This window comes from Oryctolagus cuniculus, chromosome 13, assembly GCF_964237555.1.
Source record: "Oryctolagus cuniculus chromosome 13, mOryCun1.1, whole genome shotgun sequence".
Classification (NCBI taxonomy): Eukaryota; Metazoa; Chordata; class Mammalia; order Lagomorpha; family Leporidae; genus Oryctolagus; species Oryctolagus cuniculus.
The window spans coordinates 91,029,182-91,054,422 of record NC_091444.1 but is presented as its reverse complement, the minus strand read 5'-3'; the positions used below and the strand labels follow the sequence as shown (position 1 = coordinate 91,054,422).

Sequence of the window (25,241 nt, the reverse complement as noted above, 5' to 3'; positions counted from 1 at the left end):
CTGCCTCATGGTTAGTGACAGTTACTGTTTGGATGTGGAGAAACAGTTGGTGGGAACGTGCAAGGTGGTAATGTTCATGTGGAAGTCAGTTTTTCAAAATCTGTCAAAGGTTTAAAAATGCACTAATGTTTTGTCTGTATAGTGCGATTATTTTTTTTAGCTTAATGTGAGATGAGTTGAAAAAGTTAATATCTTTGTTGTAAAGCAAATTTATGTACATTTATAAATACATGGAAAAGGTTCTGAAAGGATACATGCCTAAAGATACTCATTATGTGTATGTAAAGTAACTTGAAATGCAAATCATAGGAAGACGCAGAGCAGAGACTGGGCCTGGCTGCCTTGTTTTCTCTGCTATGCTTACTGTGTCGTTTGCTTTCCTTCAAAACGTGTTCCACGTCTCCTGTGGTGCACCACCCACTGCAGAGGGTAGAAAGCAGGGTGTTTGAGCTTTAGTGTCCTGTTCACAGGACCGTCAAAACCCTAGGAAGTTAATGATAAAAGTGCTGTTTTTATCAATATCTTTTTAGATTGTATTGTGTATCACAAAGAAAAATAGCTCACAAACTTTGGTTTATGTTCTTTGGGGTATTTTAAAAGGATCCTTAGAATAGTTGCGATGCTATTCTAGGTTCAGTCTTTAATACGTTGTAGTAACAAGTACTTTTGCAGTTCCCTCCCCCTCTGGCAGTAACTGGAAATACACATCAGTTCATAATTACAAGCATAAAAGGAGGGAAAGCAGTTTTACCTATTCAAAAGGGATATACAGTGGATAACACAGTTGTGTGTGTTGCAGAATTGGTTAGAGGCCTAAAGTCATAGAGATGTCAACTGGAAAAGTAAGTTTAAAATGTCTTCAAAAGAGATTAAGAAATGGAGCATGCATAGATAGGTACCCATGCCTGTGTAGCAGAACCAGGCATCCAGTCAACGAATCTATGTTGGTGTCATTCTGGTGCCAGTTCCAATTCTTGCACTAGGGCTGACCAAGGCAAATAAAGCAAGATTCCATTCCTGCAGGAGCTATGGTGAAGTAGAAGGGAGGGAAAATTACTGTTACACGGTAAAAAGGTGCTGGGCAGTGTGGTGGATCTGAGGGCTCTCTGAGCACAGGGGAGTGCTACCCAACCAGCACCTTCAATATGAAACTTGGACTCGCATTGCTACATTTGTGTTACATTCAGGTACATGTGTACTTTGAAACATCTGATAGAACAAACTTTGAATAAGCTGCAGCTCTCTGAAGGAGTGTTTATGTGGTGTGTCCTGTGGGAGGCCTGGAGGCTGTGACAAATGGGGAGCATGGCATTCTGAGACCCTGTCTGAACAGTCGTGGCTCTCTCTGGTTTTGTTCTTACTCCACTCTGTACTCCGCCTTGCCTTGTGCCGTCTTTTACAATTTTTTTGGAGGTTTACTCTGTTTCTTCAGAGTCTCACGTTGAACTTCTCACAGATCCCTAGGTTCATCAGATAGAGGCAAGGGCCTTAACCTTCCGAGGTGATCCTGTTCCTGTTTATTGAGAACTTACATGTAAAACCAAACCTTTTAGCAGAGAACTACCGACTTCCAGAGATGTCCTTTCCCCAATGCTCACCCATGTCTGAAGAAGACTCCTCTGATTTCCACACTGATTTTCTCATTTGTAATTTCTCACAAAATTGAAAAAGTCAGTCGTCAGGATAAATAACCCTGTTGTAATTGGAAATTAGGGGTGTTGAAGTTTTTGTTACTTTTGTTCCTTTGAAGTGATGCATATTGGCTTTCTGATTTGGAGTGTTTCCTTTGCTTGACATGAGGGGCCAACTGAAAATTTTTTAAGGGATAGGGGCCCTTTTATCTACTGAGGACCATTTGGATATTTCTAGTATCATGCGCAGATCAAACAGAATTATCAGCTAAAAAACTGGCCTGCTATGGATTTAATTTTGTGGGCCAGGGGCTGGACGGTCCTGTGTAACTTTGCAAGTCTGTGAAAAGATTGGACAGCACTCAGGCAAAATTGAAAACACCTTGCATCTCCTTCTACCTTCTTTTCTCTGTTAAAAAGAAGAAAATCTGTGAGGTGACAGAGTGAGGATAGTTTCAGAGGACTGTAAGTACTAATTTAACTGTTTGTGCAGTAAGTAAAAACACAGAACTGAACTTCATTGTGAACGTTAATCAACATGTCCATAAGCTGTGTGTGGAAGAACCTTGAAGGGATATCATCTGGAGAAATGTGCTGATACAGCATGCATGTTTTATCATTTCATTTGGGTTTATTGATATTTGTCTATCAATTCAGACCAGCAAAAGCCAAGCACAAAGTCTGCTGGATCTAGGACCAGGCTTTAAGATGCATGCCTTAGAAGAGAAGAGTGTCTTAGCCCTACCCAGTGGAGCATGGGTAGCACCAGTCTTTGAAATGCATGGAAATTAGCTCTGAGATGTGTCATTTGTAGAGAGCTGTTGTCCCTAATTCTGATGACCATTGTAATAGTGTTGTACAAAGACTGATGGGGAGCCCCTTTTCCGTAAGCTTGCTAGTAATTTGGCGCCTGTCCAGGAATGTGAAGGATGGTGAATGTTTAGTTCTGAGAGTTGAAAAGGAAGATTTAAAGTTACTGCTCAACTGTGATACTCCTGAAACCTGCATGACTTCATAACAAGTCTAAAGGTCATATGTTGTATGTGCTATTTTAACTGTCTACAAAAAAAAAGCTTTGACAAGTGTCCTTCTTTGGTCTTCAGACCAGCCTCGTCAGAGTGTGGAGTGTGTGTTGCTGCCTGAGGGTCTGTGTTCTTGCATTAGAGCCCCGCTGTGTTGACAATTTCGTGGCATGAAGATGGCATTTTGTGCTCTTTGTCTTGTCTGGGCATCCATGTGCTTCCGGTGTTGTGCTGAAATAAAGCAGGTGTGGTGCTCTTTCTTACAACCTGCCTTACATCTCTGAGTTCTTCTGAGGGTGTACACCTAAGACAGAGAGTGGATCCTGAAAGGGTGTTTATGGACAGCTTTTCTAGAAATGCCAAGTGGCTCTCTGATGCGGGTGTTCTCCATTAGAAATGTGAAGTAAGCCTTGCTTTGCTTCTTGCCAACAGTTGGCATTGTTAAGCTTTACATTTTTGCTACTGTGGTGAGATAAATGAGTATCTTCCTCTTATGTTTTTGTGTTCATTAATGAAGTTGAGCATCTTTTTTTTTGCATTTCTTAGCCATTCAAGTGTTTGCTAAAATCTTTTTGTCTTGTTTTAAAAACGCTTTCCTATTGAATAGTCTTGATTTATAGAAGTTTTTAAAAATACTATGACTGCTAATACTTTGGATGTAATTGTTAAGCTTTTTGAAACTATAAAAACCTTCCTTGTAGTTTTAAAAATCTTTTAAAGACTTAAATAAAAAGTTGAGTCCACCTTAAATTGATTTTATCTGACAACTTGTCTTGCTTATTGTGTTCTTCAGCCACCGCAGGAATCTTTAGAGCATTTATAATTTACATTACCAGCTTGTCATATGTTTCAGAAGCACTGTTAGGGCTTTGGTTGTTGTTGCATCCAGACTCCATAAAGAACGAGTTTGAAATAGAAACTTCCAAATATTCATGATTTTCCATTTTCCATGCGTGTTTTATGTTTTTTTAATTTCTAAATACTAAATGTTTTACTAGTAGAAGAGTTCATTTTAGTGCTGATAATCTATAAATGACACAAACAGATAAATCATGGCCTCGTGTAATATTACAGCAGGGAACTTTGTAGTTCTGAAACTCGGCTAATACAGATCTCTAGTACGTGACATCCTCAGTCTGTATGGGAGGTGACTGCTGTGATGTCTGTCCTGACTTGTAGAGTAAGGCCATTGTCTTACATAGGTAGATTGCTGCCATGGTCATAACATTTTTTTCCACCTTATTTTACTAAGTATCTAAATCTAGTCACGTAGAATTGTTCCTTTATCATCATGGAAGCTGTTTCAATATGCGGTTAAAATAACTGTTCACGACGGCATTCCCAGTAGGCAGAGCTCAGCGCTTCGTATGTCACACATAGGAATGCGGTATCAGGTTTTGTGACTTGCATTTATGTCACCTGGTCAGGTACTTACTGAGCACTTTGTGCACTCCATTGTACGGACTAAATGGAATTAGACGTTTCAGATGCCAGTTCTCATACGTATGCTTGTTCTGCTTTGCCAAATTCAGGTAACTTTTTTCAGCCATATTGTCTTATTTATTTAGAATCTGCACCAGGAGATAAGGCAGTATCACATTCTTGCACAACTCCTTCCACGTCTTCTGCCTCTGGACTGAATCCCACGTCTGCACCTCCGACATCCGCTTCAGCAGTCCCCGTTTCTCCTGTTCTGCAGTCATCAGTACCTCCATTACTTCAGGACCCAAATCTTCTTAGACAGTTGCTTCCTGCTTTGCAAGCTACACTGCAGCTTAATAATTCTAATGTGGACATTTCCAAAATAAATGAAGGTAAATTTTCATAGTAACAATGGTTATCATGTTTTTTTTTTCCCCAAAAAGATTTGAGAGACAGACCAACAGTGAGCTCCCATCCAGCTGTTTCACTCACCAAATGACCTGCCATGACTGTTGGCAAGGCAGGAATAAGAGCCAGGAATGAAGTCCAGGTCTCCCATGTAGGCAACAAGGACCCAAGTACTTGAGCTGTCTCCTGCTGCCTTCCAGTGTGTGCATTAGCAGGAAGCTGGAATTTGGAACAGAGCTGAGAATCAAAACCCAGGCATTCTTAACTGCTAGACTAAAAGCCTGCCCCCATAGTAAAAAGGCATTTAAAATGTATTTATGGGGGCCAGCACTGTGGCTCACTTGGTTAGTCCTCCACCTGCAGTGCCGGCATCCCATATGGGCACCGGGTTCTAGTCCCGGTTGCTCCTCTTCCAGTCCAGCTCTCTACTGTGGCCCAGGAAGGCAGTGGAGGATGGCCCAAGTGCTTGGGCCCCTGCACCCACATGGGAGACCAGAAAGAAACACTTGGCTCCTGGTTTCGGATCAGCATAGCTCTGGCCGTAGCAGCCATTTGGGGAGTGAACCAATGGAAGGAAGACCTTTCTCTGTCTGTCTCACTATCTAACTCTGTCAAATTAAAAAAAAAAATTGTAAAATGTATTTGTGTTGTATAAAATTAGTAAATCTCTGCTTTAGTACTAGTCTTTTTTCCCTTATATTTGAACTTCTCAGAATTTAGAATTTATGTTCCACATAGTTTAAAGCCATGGCATATAATTGGGTTACATTTGTGTATATTTTTCAAGACTTGCTATGTATCTGGTAGTTACTAGAGATGAATCACTTCTGTAAGTGCTAAGTACTAGGAAATGAGGAGTTCAGGTAGTTACATAAAATACTTGAAACATTTTCTGAGAAAGGATAGGTACTGGATAAAATTTTGCCATTTTTCCTGATTAATTACAATGTTTAATTCTGGCCTCTTAAGTATCAGAAGTACATGGTTTCCTAAGTACCATTTTTTTTCTGTTCACTCTTAATTAAAAGGTTGTTGGAATGGGTATAGCTGAAGGGTTTGAGTGGCTACTTTTCTAAAAATAAAAAAAAATCGTATGAAATAACAGCCATTAATCTGGTTAATCTTATATACTGCCCTGTGCACTTCCCATAAAATTGGCTAGGTTTTTGGGATAACCCACAGTTCTGAGAACACGCTCTAGTGTTTTCTAAAAAGTCTCACACAGAGGAGTTTTAATGGTAGATCTTAATTTATCTTTATTGTAAACTCACTCAGTTTCTATCTACCTCAGATTATTTTTAATCTTTTTCAATATTTTTTAAGAGATTTAGTTATTTGAAAGGCATAGTGACACAGAAAGAGAGGGATCATCCATTCTCTGATTTACTTCCTATGCGGCCATGGTAGGTAGCCAATGCCTGAGCCAGGCTGATGCTAGGAGCCAGAAACTCTAGCCTAGTATCCCACATGGAGGGCAGGGGCTCAACTACTTGAGCTGTCACTGCTGCCTTCCTGGGCACATTAGCAGGAAGCCGGATCAGAAGTGGAACAGGCAGCATATTTTTTAAGATTTATTTATTTATTTGAAAGAGTTCTACAAAGAGAGAAGGGGATGCAGAGAGGTCATCCATCTGCTGGTTCACTCCCCAATTGGCCACAATGGTTGGAGCTGCACTGATCTGAAGCCAAGAGCATCTTCTGGGTCGTCTCCCACATGGCTACAGGGCCCCAAGTCCTTGGGCCATCTTCCACTGCTTTCCCAGGCCATAGCAGAGAGCTGGATGGGAAGTGGAGCAGCTGGGACATGAACCAGTGCCCATATGGGATGCTGTCACTTGAGGCAGCGGCTTTACTCGCTATGCCACAGCACCGGCCCCCATCTTAAATCCTTACACCCGTTATATTCCATCTTCTAGGTTTTTGTTCTTTGTTGTTTATCTTGGTTCTTTTTATTATTTTTACTTATTTATTTGACAGGTAGAGTTATATACACAGAGAGAGAGAGACAGAGAGAAAGGTCTTCCTTCCATTGGTTCATTCTCCAAATGGCCCCTATGGCCGGTGCTGCGCCGATCCGAAGCCAGGAGCCAGGTGCTTCCTCCTGGTCTCCCATGCGGGTGCAGGGGCCCAAGCACTTGGGCCATCCTCCACTCCCCTCCCGGGCCACAGCAGAGAGCTGGACTGGAAGAGGAGCAACCGGGACTAGAACCCAGCACCCATATGGGATGCTGGTGCTACAAGGCGGAGGATTAACCAAGTGAGCCACGGCGCTGGCCCCTGATTCTCTTGTTTTAAAGATTCATTTATTTGAAAGGTTGAGTTAACCAAGAAAGATCTTCCACTCCCGAGTGACCACAGTATCTGAGGTTAGGCCAAACTGTTCTAGGAACTTGGAACTCAATCCATGTCTCCCACAGGCCCCAACACTTAGACAGTCTTCTGCTACTTTCCCAGGCCCATTAGCAGGGAACTGGTTAGAAGTAGAACAGCTGGGACTGGAATCGGCACCTGTAGAGGACACTGGCATTGCAGGCAGTGGCCTGACCCACTATACCACAGTGCACGCCATCACCCATTTTCTAGGTTTTTATTTCAAGAGTTCCAGTTGTAAGTGCTTCAGCTGTTTTCCCAGTCCTGTTCAAGTTTCCAGGTTGTTACTAATGCTTTGTAGGCCTCTGTGCTTCTGTTTGAATTTAGGAAGTAATGTTTTTAGTTCTTACAGCAGCTGTGACCCAGGCTTCACTGCAGTCCATAATTCATAAGTTTCTTACTGCTGGACCATCTGCTTTCAACATAACCTCTCTGATCTCTCAAGCTGCACAGCTCTCAACACAATGTATCCGTATTCTTAGAAATATCTACAATTGTCTGGAATTTTATCAGCACTTCTTAAAAACTTCTTTAAAGATTAGCTATCTTTATTTTAGCTGGTTTTGGTAACACTAGCATTATAGTAGTATATGTATTTCCCTTTTGTAATGTTTTTAGATGATGCTTTGGAATTTATCTTAAGGTATTACTGTAAATCTGTAATATAGTGTGATTTAAGTTGCTAATAAAAGTGTTTTACTCCAAAGCTGAAAATATACTGTGATATGCCTTCAATCTTCAGAAAGCATTGTTATATATTTGAAGAGCTGAAGTTTGGGCAGGTCGATGTTTGATTATTCTAAATACACACACACACACACACACACACATACACATTATATTTGAGAGGGAGAGACAAAGAGATCTTCTGTCCAGTGGTTTACTCTCTAACTGGCTGCAACAGCTGGGACTGGGCCAGGCCAAAGCCAGGAGCCTGGAACTCCATCCAGGTCTCAGATGCGGGGCTCAGGAACCTGGTGTTTGGGCCATCTTCTGCCGCCCCCCAGGACTGTTAGCAGGGAGGTATATCAGAAGCATAGGAGCTAGGAGCTGAACCAGGCTTGCCCAGCTGGGATCTGGTGTCTCAAGCAACAATTTGCATAATGCCTGTCCTGATGTCGGGTGACTTTTGGCTACATGATATGGAAACAACCCAGTTCTTGCCTTGAACTAGTGGTCCCTCTTCAAGTAGAGTAGCACAAAGGCTCTTGAAGTCCTTTTACTAGGCTGTGTGGCAGGAGACTGAGCACAGGACAGTGCCCGAGCCTCAGCGAAGCAATGAGGGTGCTGAGGGGCTGCTGTGTGAGGTTAGGCTCAGGCTCAACTCCTTGCTGTGGCCTTGGAGTCCTGTGCTGGGTGTGCTGAGCTCTGACACAGAGCTCGTTTAGTCAGTGAGTCCACGTGGGATGTTGGTTTCTGACTTGGTTGGGTAAGTGTTCTTTGGGGGACCTAGTAGAGTGATGCAGAGAACTTCACCACATACTACAAAAATTCTTGGTTTATTTAAAATCAGTTACTTCGCTCTTTCACAGCCCAGCCATCTAATCAGTCTCCAATGTCTTTAACGTCTGATGCGTCATCCCCAAGATCATATGTGTCTCCAAGAATAAGCACACCTCAGACTAACACAATCCCTATCAAACCTTTGATTAGTACTCCTCCTGTTTCATCACAGCCAAAGGTATGTCACTTCTGAGGGAAATTCGCGAAAGTTCCAAGTTAACAACTGTTAATTTTTGAGTAACCTTATTATTTATCAGCATTTTGATGAGGGAGCAAGCAAAATGTGAGTTTCAGCAAACAGATCTTATTTCTAGAGCTTAGAAGTTATCTTCAGTCTGTTTAAAAATAGTGCCTAAAAGTGAAATGCATGCTAATATTAGTTTTCTAGTCCCTGAGAAAATCACTGCATCAGATCCCTTAAGCAATGGAGGTCAGTTCGTAACTTTCAAAGTTCCTTTTCAAGTTGGTTTAAAGAATACTTGGATATTTGAACTTATGTGGAACTTCCTAAATAATATGTTCTTTATGAAAAGACTTTTTGATTAGAAATGACAGGTTGTTAATATTCTGAAGCGTCAAGACTACTTAGATTTGTTTTGGGTGAATTCTTAGAAATCAAAAACCCTGTTGCTTTAGGACATGACTTGATCAAAACGCCTCCCTCTGTTTTTGCCTTGTTGCTGTAATTTGGGGCTTTTATTGTAAACTACTTTTTTTTTCTTCCCTCTCTGGCTCCTGATTAAAAATAATATACATGTCCCATAGGCAGCCATAAACCTGTATGGGGTGATAAACATCTCTGTTATTCAGAGACGGGCTGTAGCTCATTCTGTGGTTGGGCCACTCTGTATTTTCTCAAGAAGTTATTGAAATCTGAGCGTGCATGTTTGTATGAACATAGATAATTGGTTTTATTGCTTTGTTTTGATTACAGAAGTAGCAGTAACTGAAGAGAGATTAGAGTAGATTGGAAGGAAAGCTGTAGTGAAAAGTCTAAAGTAGTTTCTTGGGCTGTTGTGTAATTTTATGGTTTTGACCTTGAACTAGTTTATGATTTAAGTTTCAAAACTTAGACTGTCTTCTAGCTATGTGGCATTTGATAACTTCTTTTAAAATTCTGGATTCAAGAGTCTTAAAGATTGTTAGCTAGGTTTGCTGGGGGCAAGATATGGATTGGATTGAGAACCTAACTTTAATTTTTACAATTAAATATGCTTGTATCCAGTAGTAACAATTTTATTGTGAAACAGAATTAAGACAACTGTTAAAATCACTGGAGAGTAGAAATGATAGGAAGTTTCATTGACAGTAACACTTTGACTTTGCTCTAATTTCGATGCTGTCGGTGTGCCTGAAGCCTTCCTCACCAGGTTTTGCTGTTTCAGGTTAGTACTCCAGTAGATAAGCAAGGACCAGTGCCCCAGTCAGCCCCACAGCAGCCTGTGACTGCTGACAAGCAGCAAGCTCATGAACCCATCTCTCCTCGAAGTCTTCAGTGCTCAAGGTAAGTTGATGTGTGTTGAAACTGCCTTGTGGTTTTCTTTAAAATGACAGAGAGTGCATTGTTCAGCTGTGATTATGGAGACTAGAACCTGGTCTTGGGAGAGGTCATGGACAGCCAGGCTTAGCAGTGTACAAAGACAGATCTTCCATACAACAAAGGGAAGGAATGCTGTCTCCCGCAGAGCGGCCTGGGTTATTTTGAAGCCAGTGGCCCTTTTCTTTAGACTTTACAGTAGGTGGGATTATGTCATACTTGCAAAAAAGACATCTGATTTTCCTTTATTTGTTGGAATTAGATCACTTCTGACCTCATAGCAGTTTTCATTGAGTGTATTGAAGCTATGATCGCACACCGCAAACGTGGGCCAGTGTTTACCAACCGGTGTGTGGCAGGCTTTCCTTATAGCTTGTTCTTGACCTAAACAGATTGGTTTTCAGATCTGCTATTTGCCACTATATGTGTTTTCACTTCATGTGTTCATTAGTAATCAACTTGAAATGAAACTTGTTGATTCAAATGGGGCGTCGGGGTCAGCGTCAGCGTCCTAGCTTCGTGTGTGGCGTCAGGGTCAGCGTGTGTAGTGTTGGGGTCACATAAACGTCGTGGGCGGGGCGGCTCAGTTCATCAGCGGGCGGCAGCGAGGAAGGATGCAGTGGTGGTGGTAGCAATTCTTCTAAGAAACCGAGAAGTCGGCAATCAGCGAGGAAGCAGAGGTAGGTGGGCCCGGTGTTGCTGTAGGCCTGGGCAGTGGTGGTGAAGGAGGCAGCGGTAGTGAGGGTGAGCGGTGGCTTGGATAGAGGCAGTGGTGGCGGCTCCGTGTCAGGCGTCCTGGGCGGGGAAGGGCAGCTCTGCCCCGGCCTAACTGAAGCCTGGGGCTTGCTAGGTGGGAAGCCTCAGTCTTCGTTGGTGGCAGCAGCGGCCAAGGACCAGGAGAACCAGGAAGAGGTGGGCGTCCTACTTTGGACAGCGCAGTTCCTGGGCAGGCAGCGGTGGTGGTGAGGAAAGACAAGGTGGCGGCAGGGCCATTCTGGTGCAGAGTCCGGCGGTCAGGAGCGTCAGTGGCTGGCAAGGAAGCAAGTAGGAGTGGCGGTGCTGACGCCATGGGCAGCAGTGAAGCAGGTGGCGGCGGGGGCTCTGTGTTGGGCAGCGGAAGAGAGTCCGGCGGCAGTGGTAGCTTGAGATGGCAGTGGCGTCAACATTAGGTAGGCACTACAGATGAACAGGTTGGGGAGGAAAACTGGTCATAACAGTCATATTATACAACATGAAGGGGAAGGAAGATAGGCAGTCAATTGCAAGGGAGGTTTCTCTAGCTTTGAATGTGCCCCTTACACTAGCTTTAGGCTAACAGCCTTTGGGTGTCATTTGTCACATTCATGGGGGCGCACATATGATGTGGGAGCTAAGTTTCTCCTTGGGATGTCTGTGCCCTGTGTCCCAGTGCCTGGATTTGAATTCGGGATCCATTTCCAGTTCCAGCTTCCCCGCTAATGTGTGTCCTGGGGAGATATCAGATGATGGCAAAAGTGTCTGGGTACTTGTCAGCTACGTGGGAGACTGAGTTCCTGGCTCCTAACTTCAGCCTGACCCAGTCCTAGCTGCTGCAGGCATTTAAGGAGTGAGGGAGTAAATGGGAGAGCTCTGTCTCTTTGCCTCTTAAATAAATAAAGTTAAAACTCTTCAAAAGTGGGTGATCTTTATCTATTCTTAAGATTTATTTCAGAGGCAGATACTCATACCCATGCAGGTACATGCACATGCGCGCACACACACACACACACACACACAGTGCAGGAAACAGACATAATGAGGGTTCTCATCTGCTGGTTGACTTTCTAATTCTCACAACTACTGGGCCTGAGCCTGGCTGAGTTGAAGGTTGGAGAATTCATTCCGTGTTTCCAGCAAGGGTGATGGGTATCCAAATACCTGGGTCCTATCCACTGCCCTCCAGGTCCACATTACAGGAAGCTAGACTCAGGAGCCAGAAACAGGTACCCGATTTCTTGAGCCATCACAACTGCCTTCTCCATCCACACTAATAGGAATCCACTAGAGTCAGGAGTCGGAGGTGGATACTGAACCTGGGTACTTCCAGGATGGAATGCAGGTGACGTCAATTGGCTTGGTAATCAAAATTTCAAATCCTTGCCCCTCTGAATTCTAAAAATCATTACAGTTTAGTAACAGTTTTAAAAGGAAATTAGGAATTTACAACGTGTTTTAATTTCATTTCCTTCATACATTTATTTCTCTGCAAATAATCTTCATCTTTTTCATGTGTACACATACCTTATGTAAAATGCTTTGGTCCTGTGTGAGGTTTGTGATGTTATGTGTAGTTTTTTTTAACATATCCTATGTATAGTTAATACATTTCAATAATTGTTATTTATTGAATGTACCTTATTTTCTTAGTTCTATATTGAGTTTCTGCAGTTTTGGCAAATGGGTAAGCAGTTATATGGGGAACAAATTAATGTGCATTTGTTTTCTTTGTGTTTCTTTTCTTTTCATTAGTGTTTAGCATACTCAGTGTGCTTTGTGGACACAACTGTAAGAACACAATGATATTGCCTTCCTTCCTCCCCCTTTCTCCTTTCCACTGTGTTTCCTTCTCCTTTTTCTTTCTCTCTTTGGTTTAGATTTTGAGCCAATTTTCAAATTACATTGCAGTAAAAAGGCTTAATACTTTACCAGATAAGTTTAACGAAAAAAAAAAGTTATACTAGTTTAGTGAGACTATAGACAACTACTGTAAATAGTAATTGAATAGAAAAGTGATTGTTTCAACCGTATGTGGTAAATCTTTAAGTAATTATAGATCATTAAAATTGTGGGCTGACACCGTGGCTCAATAGGCTAATCCTCCGCCTGTGGCGCCAGCACACCAGGTTCTAGTCCTGGTCGGGGCGCCAGATTCTGTCGTGGTTGCCCCTCTTCCAGGCCAGCCCTCTGCTGTGGCCAGGGAGTGCAGTGGAGGATGGCCCAAGTGCTTGGGCCCTGCACGCCATGGGAGATCAGGAGAAACACCTGGCTCCTGGCTTTGGATCATTGTGGTGCGCCAGCTGCAGCGGCCATTGGAGGGTGAACCAACGGCAAAGGAAGACCTTTCTTTCTGTCTCTCTCTCACTGTCCACTCTGCCTGTCAAAAAATAAAAAATAAATAAAAAAAATTGTGGGTAGGATAACATTCTTAACCATCAGTTTCACACATAGGCATAAAAGAAAGTTTGACAAACTGTATTCGCATCAATACTGATCCACACAAACATTTCTTTCTATTTGATTCCCAGAGATTCCTCCCAGCAGTGCCTAAGTGTTCCTTTTCCCCCACATCCTTTGCAGCATTTGTTACTCTGTTGTTTGGATTTCAGCCATTCTAATAGGGGTGAGGAGATATCTCATTGTGGTTTTGATTTGCATTTCCCTGAAGCCTGAAGATGTTGAGCATTTTGCCATATGTTCGCTTGCCCCTTGTATTTCTTCTTTCAGAGAATTATCTGTTGAAGTCCTTTTCCATTTCTGAACTGGATTGATTTTGTTGTTGTTGACTTTTTTAAGTTGCATATATATTTGGGATGTTACTCCTTGCAGATAGATGGTTTGCCACTATTTTTTCCATTCTGCTGGATTTCTCTCCACTAGAATTGTCACGTCCTTTGTTTCCGAGTTTGATATGGTCCTATTTCCTTAGTTTTGCTTTATTTGCCTGTGCTTCGGAGTTCCCATCCAAGAAGTTGTTCCTACACCAACGTCTGAGTGTTTCCCTTACGTTTTCTTCCAGCAACCTCATAATCTCCATAATGCCAGGTCTTAAATTGGTTCTTTGATGTATCTTCAGTTGATGTTGATTTTTGTATGTGAAGAGAGATACGGATCTGCTTTCGTTCTTCTACGTATATGCATCTAGATTTGCCAGCACCAATGTTATCCTTAACTCCACTGTGTGGTCTGAGCACTTTTTTGTTTTACTTTTTTTTAACTTTTATTTAAAGAATATGTATTTCAAAAGTACAGCTTATGGATTACAATGGCTTCCCCTCCCATAACGTCCCTCCCACCCACAACCCTCCCCTTTCCCACTCCCTCTCCCCTTCCATTCACATCAAGATTCATTTTCAATTCTCTTTATATACAGAAGATCAGTTTAGCATACATAAAGTAAAGATTTCAACAGTTTGCTCCCACACAGAAACATAAAGTGAAAAATACTGTTTGAGTACTAGTTATAGCATTAAATCTCAATGTACAGCACATAAGGACAGAGATCCTACATGAGGAGTATGTGCACAGTGACTCCTGTTGTTGACTTAACAAATTGACACTCTTGTTTATGGCATCTAACATCTTGTTTCTCAGTAGACACTCTATGGTATTTTAATTGATTTTTAGTCTTTTTCTACTGATACTGGTGTTTTGCACGGACACTATGATACGTTCTTGGTGCATTAATAGGTTGGTTTGAAAGTCCATGATACAGCAGCTGTTCTTGCACAAATTTGCATTTTTAAAACAAGCGTTCAGAGTAGAACTGGATTGTTATTTTTAATTTGTTATCTTCTGTGGAATAGAAACTCCACCAAAACAAGTAATGGTAATGAAATTTGTTTTTGCATTTTTTATCCACCTTGTGTTCTTGTTGTCTAGATTTGTCATGACCCCTTGTAGCATTTTAATAAATAGATAAATTAAAGAATAGTGAGATTGTCACACATAGGGAAAATACAGGTTTTCTTTAACAGTGCTTCTCAGTATTCAATGTGTATATTGAACAAACGGGGGTCTTGTTAAAATGCATATTCTGCTTGGCACTTTGGGGCTGGGGCCCAAAGATCTGCCTTTGAACAGGATCCCAACTGATGGCCATGCTGCTGGCTTTACTTGAATAATTTTGTCCTAGAGCAGCACTTTACAGTGAAAATATGAATTAGTGCAAAATGCTTGTTCACTTCTAGTACCCTCATTTGAAAATGATGTGAAATCAACTTCAGTAGTTTTTTAGCCTAATATACCCAAAGTACTATCATTTCAACATTTAATTGATATGCTGAAAATTATTAAGGAGTTTCTTTACATTTTTTTTGGACCAAAGTGTTTAAAATCCAATGCATATTTTGCATTTACAGCCCATTTCAGCTTGGACTCGTCACATGTAGTGTGTCCAGCATGTCACCCATGATTGGTAGTGTCCACTGGCTGGGACAGTGCAGTTCTGGAGTGTGCTATCTAGATTCGCAACTCCCTTGTAGTTCTATAAAGAAAGTTTGATGTGCCCGATTTCTGCTGTACTCTGTTTATGCAAAGCAAGGTCAGGATTGCTGGGACCTTGAGCTACAGAGTACAGCTCATTTTAATTTTATTCTTTGTAAGTGCACATTCATTATAGAAGACTTAGACAATACAGGGAATGGAGGAAAAATAAAATCACATCAAATCCGGTCATTGAGTCAGTTGCTACTTTTCCATAGGAGGAAATTTTTATGCCATGAAGTACTAAGGTTGTATAAAACCTTTCCAGATCTCTCTATAAAATGTGTTTTATACACCTGTATTTAGTATTTACATATTGGGTCAGCAGAAAGTTGATGTTGACAGTGTCAGTCTGAGAGGACTGACCAGGAGTACTTTTAGTGTTCAGGGAATAGTAATACCCACCTTTACCCTTAACTAATATGTGAAGTAATCTTTTAGTTAGGTTTTAGTCCGAGTACCTGTACTTGGATGACACTGGGCACACTCCTGAGTTTTCGTGTATATTGTCTTGTGAGTGTTACAAATTTGACTGAAATCCTGTATATGTAATACTTGTAAAGCAGGTAGTTAAATGCTTGGTCATTAATGCCTAAATTATTAGATTTACTCTTATTCAACTGGATGTACAGTGTCAAGGAACAGTCATTTGTCATTCTTTGGGACACTGGCACCCAATATTGGAATGCCTGTTTTGCAAGTTCTGCTTCCACTCCCATATCCTGGGTGAGTTTGAATCACTGCCATACATGCCGTATACCTGGCTTGAATTCCTATCTTAGTTTTCTTCACCATCATTTACTTAGACTCACAGTGTGATCTGCATAAACATTAAGTAGTCGAGTTAATAATCTGGGGCCAAGCCATCTAATGCCCAGCAGTAGAACTAATGCTTGACAGCAGAGATGATTCTACCCGCTATTAGCAAGACATTCAGTGTGTGTATATTTGACATAGGTAGGTAGTGATGGAACAAGGACGGAAGCCTCAGCCATTTTAGGTATCTGTTACCCTTAACCTTCTCTCAAGGGACCAGTATAGTCTCACAACATGGTGTTTTCCATCCCACCCCCTGCATTCTGCCCCATGCTTGGAAACCAGGGGGCCAAACTTGAAAAACTTGTATGGAGAAGCTCATCTCTGTTTACTGCCCCCCTACCGCTAGTGCACCTAAGATATAAAAAGGTCCAGCCCACTGGGGTCTGGGCACTCTGCTGTGTATTTGTGTGTGTGTTTGTGTGTGTGTGTGTGTGTACGCATGCTTGTGTGCTAGCTGTTCGTCACCCATCTCTGTGGATTTATTTTCTTTGGATAAGCTTTGTCTGGCTGTGAGTTCGTATTCTGTCTTTTCTCTGATCTGCACCCATTTGCTTATATTTGCTGCCCCGTGTGAGAAGTAGAGAGAGGGGCCAGCATCTTGCCACAGTCTGCCACTCTTGTATTCTCTGAATGAGAGCTGTGACTCCCCCACCCTTCATCTGGACAAATTCTTCCCCTTTTTAGTGTCTCCTCCCGCCCCTAACCTTCTCTTTCCTACAATCTCCTTTTTCCCTTCTGACCTGGAAGACCCTATTCCAGAACATTTTCTCACTCCTGCTTGCACTTCTCATTTTGAGCGAATTCATAGCCAGAGCCTTTGCCTGATCTCATCACTACATGCCCACATCGGACCTAGGTCTCAGCCCATCAGATTGGTAAGAGAGGTCACTCTCACCGCATGCTGCTGGGGCAATGCTCGTGACCAGTTCATCCTCCCTCGGAGGGCCTGGGTGTTTAGTTGGTTTCTATCGCTGTTTCCTCTTAGAGGACTCAGGACTGAAGTTCTCGGTTGAGGTGATTCTTTCCCAGGGAAGCCCTGCTACAAGAACCTCTTCCCTCAGACCATAGTTTGCTTAATCCATGGGCTCCAAATTTCAACTCCCTTCCAGCCTGCCTCTGAAAAGAATTGCACAAGCTGGGGACTGAAGGGGGAGACAAAGACAAAGCTATTATTCCACCCTAGCGTGAATTTGGTTTTTTTTTGTTTGTTTGTTTGTTTCAAAATTCTCTTAAGATTTTGATAACTTCACACAGAGAAAAGGCAAATGGTCAGAAGCCCCTATTCCAAGCCTTTTTCCTCCATTGGGGTCAACTCTCACTCTGATTTCTCATGGAGGAAAAAGGCCTGGAGCCGCCCCTTAAATCATCAGCCTCTCCACCTCTCCTTTGTCCCCCACCTGATAAGCTGGCCTCTCAGGAACACAGGCTTTTGCTCACTCCATTCCCCCTCTTTCTCTAGCGCCTCCTTTTCCCACTCCACTGGCAACAAGGAAAGTGACCACCCTTCCAGCCTCTTCTCCTCTGAATTATCTTTCTCCTGCTCTTCCTGAGGGAGCTAAAACTCTGTGTAAGCTCTCCGCCCCTCCCTCATACCATCCTCTCTGAGATCCTGGAACAGGAGTGTGACCCTCCTCCCTGCCCACCCCAGGGTCCTCCCAAGCGTCCATCTGGTGATTCCTGTCTGGCCGACCCACCTGATTCCCCTTCATTAAGCCTCCTCTGAGGTCAGCTCTTCTCATTCCAAGCCCACAAACCAGAGAAACACTTGGAATCTCCCTTCGCACCCTCAAGTTTCCCTTCCACTGTTCTCTCAAGGATGCTGCAGCCTTGGGACCATGCCCCTCTCCTTACCCTTGTCCTCTGTCTGGCTCCTCCCCACTCCTGTCACCGGCAGCCAAAACTGCCTCTTTCCTCTCTTCCTGACCTCTCCCCTCCAGTCTCCTCTGCCAGTCCAGTCCCTCCCCCTGGATGTAGAAAGAGTGTAAAGGCTAGCAGAGTGTGTATTGCTCTGGAAAGCTCTGCACCTGAGACATGCCAAGCTCCAAAGACAATGCACTGTCAACTCCAACTAGGAGCCTTTCTCACTTCTGCCCTCCTTTCGGGGTCCATTTGGTGCTCAGCACCTCCCCCAACAAGAGCTTAAGAAAGGACTCTGCCTGCTGCTCAGATGCAGTGAAGCCTGACTTCAGCACCACCACCCACACTCCCACACTCCACTCTTTCCCACAAGCTCAGCCCCTGCTCTCTTTACAGTCCCCCCTCTCTGTCCTAACTAAAATAGTCTTCTCTACCTGTCACTTCCACCTCCTATGAGCCCGAAAATCCTAAAATGTAATGTAATGGAGCTGCATCTCACACTGCTCCTCTCACATCTAAGTTCTCTCTTGCACAAAGAGAGAACCTCTGCTCCAGCCATCTCTAATAATATATTTTGCAGAACTGTCAAAGAAAAACCAAGGAGCAGTGGTAAGTCCTGAGCAGCTTTGCTCCAATGAATGCTCCATGTCTAGTCGCCTCCCATCTTTTCCCCTCCATTGTCTAGCTTGTCATTCTCTCCTGTACTGTGTCTTATATATGCACATATTGTATGTCTATATGGGAAAATTCATTAACAGCTCTCTGTTTTTATTAGGTTACTCTTGTGTTAGATATTTGAGAAGTATTTCCAACTACAGGTACTCTTAAAACTGGTAGAAGGCATTGGAACTTTGGTAAATGTTTTCATAAGTTATTTGACAGCTAAAATTGTTTGCTAAGTTTTCACTGGATTTTAGTTACTGACAGTAAGCAATTTTGAAAGCCTGACTTGTTCCCTCATTTCTCTAGTCTATTCAAGATGGGAAACTGATTCTGCTCTGCAGGACTCTTCATCAGGATGTACAGTTTGATCTTTAGACCTTATATTAGACAGTTTGGATAGGGTGGTCTTAATGTTTTGATCTTACATAGAAGGACATAGCTGTCCTCATTGGCATCATCTTACCTTACAGGAAGAAAATTGTCGTAACATGCCTATGACTGTAGATTTCCAGTTCAGGCCACCAGAGATTAGGCACGGGATTGAGCGCCCCCTTGGCTGACATTCCTAAAGGCTGCTTCTGTGTTCTGCTTCAACAGAGACTAGGAGAAAGAGGAGTGAGTGAGGCAGCAGGAGCAATGTAAGGATAGGTGGCAGGCCAATTAATGGCCGCTTTACACCATGATCTGCCATTAAGAAGACCCAAAAAGGCCAGTCCATCCCTGAATAGCACCTGTTTAGGAAATGAGGAGTCAGGGCATTGGGCACGTAGCTGTCATGAAGAGACCTGTCGGCTCTGACAAGAGCCAGGCCACTGGAAGCGGAACTGCCCTCGGGGTTGAAGGACTCCTGGGTCAGAACCACAGACCCTGTTGGCCCCAGGCTAAAAAGCCTTTCCCTCTGCCCAGCTCCCAGAGTAACCACCGCCATCAGGAGGACAGCCTAGGGTCAGTACCAATCAAGGCAGACGCCACCTATTTGATACTAACCTCCTATTCAGGCCAGCCCTCCTCCCCGGCCAGCAAGGTGATGGAAGTCAATGGGGTGTCTTCCCCAAGGAGGTTCACACCTACCTTACTATGTCTCATCCAGGGCTACATGTGAAGAGACACACAGGTCGGGACCTCACAGATTCCTTGGCCGTAACACACCTGATTACTACTGAACCCTTTCTGTCAGTTTCCATTTGCGTCTCAATGGGAAAACTCCCTCCTTTCTTAGATCCTGTAACAATGACTCTGTCCTGTGGTTTGCACCCTGTGTATCTAATCTGCTTGTTAGACACCCTACAGAAAATGGAGCAGTCAGGCATAAACCTGTCTTTGCATGAACTGGACAGAGACTCTTGCTTTCCTATATCCCCCATTGTCCTCATTTCGGCATCGTCCCCACCATGGGCAGTGTTTCCGATTTGTCTTTTTATCCTCATAATCATTTGCTGCCATTCCTACCATGTACAACTAACATGTTTCAAAACCCCTTACAGGAGGGTTTGACTGCAGGAGCAACACAAGGCTGCTTGCTCTCTCCTTCTCCAGTCAGTCCGATACAGTTAGCACGAGGCAGATACCCTGCCCCACGTCTACGCCCCATATCAGCAGGAAGCAGCCAGAAAGAAACCGGCGCCCCACCTCTTTATCTATACTCAAAATAAGGATTGATGGAACAAGGACAGATGCCTCAGCCATTTTAAAAAAGCTCTGGTTGCTCATGCCTTTTTCAAGAGACCAGTTTCATCTTACATCCTGTTGTTCTTCCCCCCACTGCCTGCATTCTTCCCCAGGTTTGGAAGCCAGGAGGCCAAACTTGAAGAACTTGTATAGAGACACTCATCTCCACCCACTGCCACCCACACCCACCCTGAGCCCACCTAAGATATAAAAAGGCCCTTCCTACTGGGGTCTGGGCCCTCTGCCAGTCTGTGCTCGCTGGCAGTTTGTCCAACTCTGGGAGTTTCTTTTCTTTGGCTAAATTCAGTCTGTCTGTGAGTGTTTTTATTCTGACTGCTGTTGATCTGCACCCATTTCCCTTACATTTGGTGCCCCGTGTGAGGAGGCACTGCTCTGTCCCCTTTTCCTTACAGTTAGCACGAGGCTTTCTGTTCAGTCTTTACTTCAAAGTTTGTACGAAACTATGTCAGAAACTACCTGACACTTGGCAGCTTCTGCAAGGTTCTGGCCTGTTCTGTAGTCTGTGTGTGTGTGTGTGTGTGTGTGTGGCTAATAGTCAAAAAGCAGACTAATACTAGTAAAATTATGTTTCTCTGGGGTGTTTTGGGTAGGATGCAAAGTGATGAAAAAAATTTTTGCACCTAATGGTTGACTTTTGAAAACTGGTTTTTTGCTTTTATTTCTTTAAAAGACATAAAGGCACAGTACAGATAGTGACAGAGTGACGGGGGCCTGGGGTCTTCCATCCACTGGTTCACTCCCTAAATGATTGCCATTGCCAGGGCTCGCCAGAGCAAAAGCTGTGAGCCTGGAACTCCGTTGAGGTCTTCCGTGTTGGTGGGAGGGCTCGACTATTGAGACATCTGCTGCCTTGCTGGGCGCATTAGCTGGAGGCTGGATCAGCAGTGGAACAGCTGGAACTGGAACCAGTGCCCTTCTGGGATGCTGGCATCACAGGCCGTGGTTACTCTGCTGTGCCTCAGTGCTAGCCCAAGTGAGGAGCAGTTATGCAGACAGTTTCCAGGTTCATAGAAGTATCTGCCTGTTGATTGTGGAGAGATGCATTCTGGTTTGGGATGGCTAGAGAAGTAGGAATGTAGAGTGAGATAAGTTGAAAGGAGTAGGGTTCTCTGTGACCTTCTGCCTTCTCTCTAGGTTTTGTGCTGGTTCCTGTTCCTGCTGTCTCTTGCTCCTTGGAATTAATCAAAACCATTTGTGTTTACTGCTGAATACACAAGTACCTGAATTGAATCTGTTATCAGGAGACACTGACTTGATAAAGGCTACTAAGTGTTCATTCATGAAATTTCCCTTTTTAAAACTCTAGGATTAATGATTTAGGTTTAGCATAGCTTTTAATATGATGTATATGACTTAAGTTAATATTTTAGCCCTGCAAATGTCCCACTTAATTTGATCTGGGCTAGTTTTATATATGCCAGCATGTAAAGTTTTAAGCTTTAAAATTTGTTCATACTGCACAGATGCACATGCAGAGTTGTCATTTTTTATCCAAGCCTAAATGTAATTTTGGTTTTAATTTGTCTCCTATTTAGCCCCGATCTACTTTGTTAAATCTAATTTTATGGCTTTTTGCAATTATCATTTTCTTTTTATCTCTGAACACCTTAATTGTGAAAACCTTTCAATAGTCACATCTTTGGATGGCACGGAGATCTCTGCCCATTGGTCCAAGTCTTTATATAATAAATATATAATATAAAGCTTTTATATTGACTTTTACTTGATCTGCATGTTTCTTACAAGTACAATAAACTTTCTGATGTACTAGGATTCAATTCTCCCTTACAAAGCTTTATATGTCCTGTTTTTGTGTTTGCATAAGTGTTTGTAACTTTTTGTAATTCTTTGTCTGAGGCTATATGTGGGGACATGCCTGAAGAATGGCTTCTTTGTTATTGTTAAATATTTATTAATTTGAAAGCTAGGGTTACAGAGGGGCAGAGAGAGTGAGAACACTGGTTCATTCTCCAAAGGGTTGCAATGGCCAGAACTGTGCCAATCGAAGCCAGGATCCAAGGCTTCTTCTGGTCTCCCACGTGGATGTAGGGGCCCAAGGATTTTGGCCATCTTCTGCTTTCCGAAGTCATAGCGTAGAGCTGGATAGGAAGTGGGGCAGCCGGGACTCAAACCAGCACCCGTGTGCGATGCCAGCACTGCAGGTGGCGGCTTTACCAGTTTTGCCACAGCGCGGACCCCGGGAATGGTTTCTTGAATTGTGTGTGTGTATGTGTGTGTGTGAGAAAGAGAGAGAGAGAGAGAGAGAGAGAGAGAGAGAGAGAGAAGAAAGAGAGAAATAGATAAAGATTTTTTTATCCACTGATTCACTTGCCGGATGACCACAATGGCCAAAGCTAGGAGCCAGGGACCCATTCCAGATCTCCCACATGGGTGGCAGGAGTCCAAGGACTGGGGTTGTTTTCTACCCTCCTAGATGCATTAGCAGGGAGCTGAATCAGAAGCAGAAGAGCCAGGATTCAAAACCTTAAGTCCCATATGGGAAGCTGGTGTCCCAAATGCAGCTGAACCCTCTGAACCACACCTCCAGATCCACTCAGATTTATCCAGTATCAGACAGAATCTACTTTGTATTACTGATCGTTACTCTCATTTTCACACAAAATTTGCACTAGTAATGTGTCAGGGAATGCTGATAAATTGGTGTTTGGAAAGCAATATGGAAATAGATCTCAAGAACATGAGGTTCAAAAGGAAGATTGGGCTAAATGATCAGAAGATTGTTTCTCAGGTCCATGATTTATCCTCCAAGAAAATAGAATTAGCAGACAGCAAGTATTCCCATCTGTTACAGAACAACCCTTCCATATTGTCTGTTGGCAAGGGTTTTTCATCAGGGGATTTTCCATGAGCTTTCTGAAGTTCACATGCATGGATTTAAAAAAATGCACCTGCATGTTGCCCCAAATGATGACCTGATTGGGAACAACCAGGAGAGTCAAGATACAAGTTTGAATCAAAACGTCATCACCAACAGCAATACATCAACTTCCAAAAGAATCAATTTAAAAAAAAGACTTAATTTAAGCACAAGTTGTGTTCCAAAGCTGATTATCAAAAAGGTGAATTGCTCAGGAATGAGACTAGAAGCATGCAATATACTTCAAAATGTGAAAAAAAATGACCAAAGTAAATATGTAAATATCATTTTACACAAACTTCATGGAGTACTCTTATATTTCTAATAGTTTTAAACGTTGTTGGAACATAAGCTCTCTGAGAAGGCAAAACATTTTGTTTTGTTCAATAGGGTGTTAGAAGTGCCTAGCACATAGTATGTGCTCATAAACATGTGTCAGTTTCATTGAAACAGAATTAGCCCCAGGCCTAGCGTTAAACACAGTAAATTAGATGGCTCTATATTGAAAAACAGTGCAGTCCTAGGTGCACAAAGAAATTTGTTCAGATTTTCTAACCCTGTGTAACAAGTCATCCCAAACGTTGTGGTTTAAATGGTACTTATTAATTTCCCACTATTTGGGGGATAGCTGGGAGGTTCTTACTTGGAGTCCCTTGTGTATATAGTCTGGTGGTTGCTGGGCTGATGGTTCCTTCGTCACGAGGCTGTTGAAAGTTGGGAGAAGGTAACCATTTCTTTCTCCAGGTGGTGTCCCTACTTGGCTCACTTCCGCTTCCTCACCACATGGGCAGTAGGTGTGATTTCTTACACCACAGCTGGATCCCCATAGAGCCAGTGTTAGGAGAGGCCCAGGCGGCAGCTGTCTTGCTGCCTTAGAAGCCTTAGTATCATTTATGCATTGTTCCAGGAAGGAAAGAATTCATTTACTCACAGGATAATAAACTCATGATGTTAGAGACAAAGTGATTTTCTGAACAGAATGTCATGGAAAATATGGAGCACATAGTACTGACTGGTAATTAGGATTAAGAACGGTGTGTCTGGTTAGATTGCCCTGGGCAAGTCCTGAGTTCACCATACACTAGTTCTCTTAGACACATCTTGGCCATTTCAGGTTCAATTTCTCATCCATAATAATGGATAAGTCCTTTCAAATTGCATCATTAGTTCTTCTGCCATTAGGCATGTTTTGGTGGGAAATTTTGAGACTCTTTGTAAAAGGAACATGGAAACTGATATAATCAAACTAAGTAATTGTATTTGGAATATTATATTTCTAGTCATTTTGGCCACTAGTTAGCTTTTTAAAAGCAGAATGCACCAGTGATTGGTTGGTCTAAGTTTTAGGAATGTAGGGAGATGATCCTTCTTGTCTTTGGCCTTGGCTGCACACATTATGGTGCAAAAATGCTACAAAATCATCCCATCACTGACTTACTTGAAGTTTACTATTAGATAACTTTATTACAGATCAATCCCTCCTGGTGTTTAGATCTCTGTTCTTTAATGCTAGAAATGTACTCGTCAGTGAGCCTGAAGAAAATTCTACTTCTTTGCAGTGAATTCTGCTACCACTCCAGATTCATCCTGTTAGCCATCTGATGCAATGTTGAATGGGTTTTCTGAATTAATGCCAGTTTCTTGGAAGCCAAACCATGTAAAGGCTTTCAAAGTTGGAACCTGTACCTGCTATTCTTATGAAGCCAGGTTCCATTGATTGGCTTCTGGATATGCGAAAGTGAAGAATTTGGAGATTGTTTTTGGGACCATTTCCTAATCTTATGCTGAAGCATCAGTTCTGTTTGTACTAAGGTTATTTCAGGTAGTAATAGATCTGCCTTCTCTTCATTTAACTTGATCTTAGACAGCAAGGCATTCTGATTGTAGAGTGTTACTTTGTTTTTTTCTTTTATTATCTCTACGTGCTTCTGTAATAAAGGAGTGTCAGAGGAGGCTCACCAAAATAAAAACCAAAGGACTGTTTTCATTTTCGAATACTACTATGTAAATCATCTGTTCACATAACCATCAGTGTTCCACCTTCTTCTTGGCATATTATGAGGGAAACATGAAAGGTTTTAAAAAAAATCATAAGAGCATTCAAGTATAAGTCATTCTTAACAATGGAAAGGAGATAGATATTGTTGTTTTCCAGCTTTGAAGAAGTTAAGAGTTCCAAAATGTTTAAGTTGTGCTGGGGAAATTATAGGAGATGTACATAG

At 42.7% G+C, this 25,241-nt stretch overlaps 1 protein-coding gene across 14 annotated transcripts in view; it reads left to right on the top strand.

The window, feature by feature from the left end:
• Positions 1 to 25,241, top strand: part of LOC100342241 (WW domain-containing adapter protein with coiled-coil) — a 100,555-nt gene that overhangs the window by 64,956 nt on the left and 10,358 nt on the right. For 7 of the 14 annotated variants that reach the window (XR_011381649.1, XM_070055892.1, XM_070055896.1 and 4 more), the window contains exons 7-10: positions 4,222 to 4,467; positions 7,197 to 7,319; positions 8,386 to 8,534; positions 9,727 to 9,860. Coding sequence is in view for 12 of the 14 variants with exons in the window: in XM_070055892.1 (XP_069911993.1) it covers positions 4,222 to 4,467; positions 7,197 to 7,319; positions 8,386 to 8,534; positions 9,727 to 9,860 (652 nt within the window). In the remaining 2 variants the exon portion in view is untranslated. Of the gene's footprint in view, positions 1 to 4,221; positions 4,468 to 7,196; positions 7,320 to 8,385; positions 8,535 to 9,713; positions 9,861 to 21,275; positions 22,424 to 25,241 lie in introns of those variants that run through there. The other 7 variants (XM_070055897.1, XM_070055895.1, XR_011381650.1 and 4 more) reach the window with 5 other exon arrangements.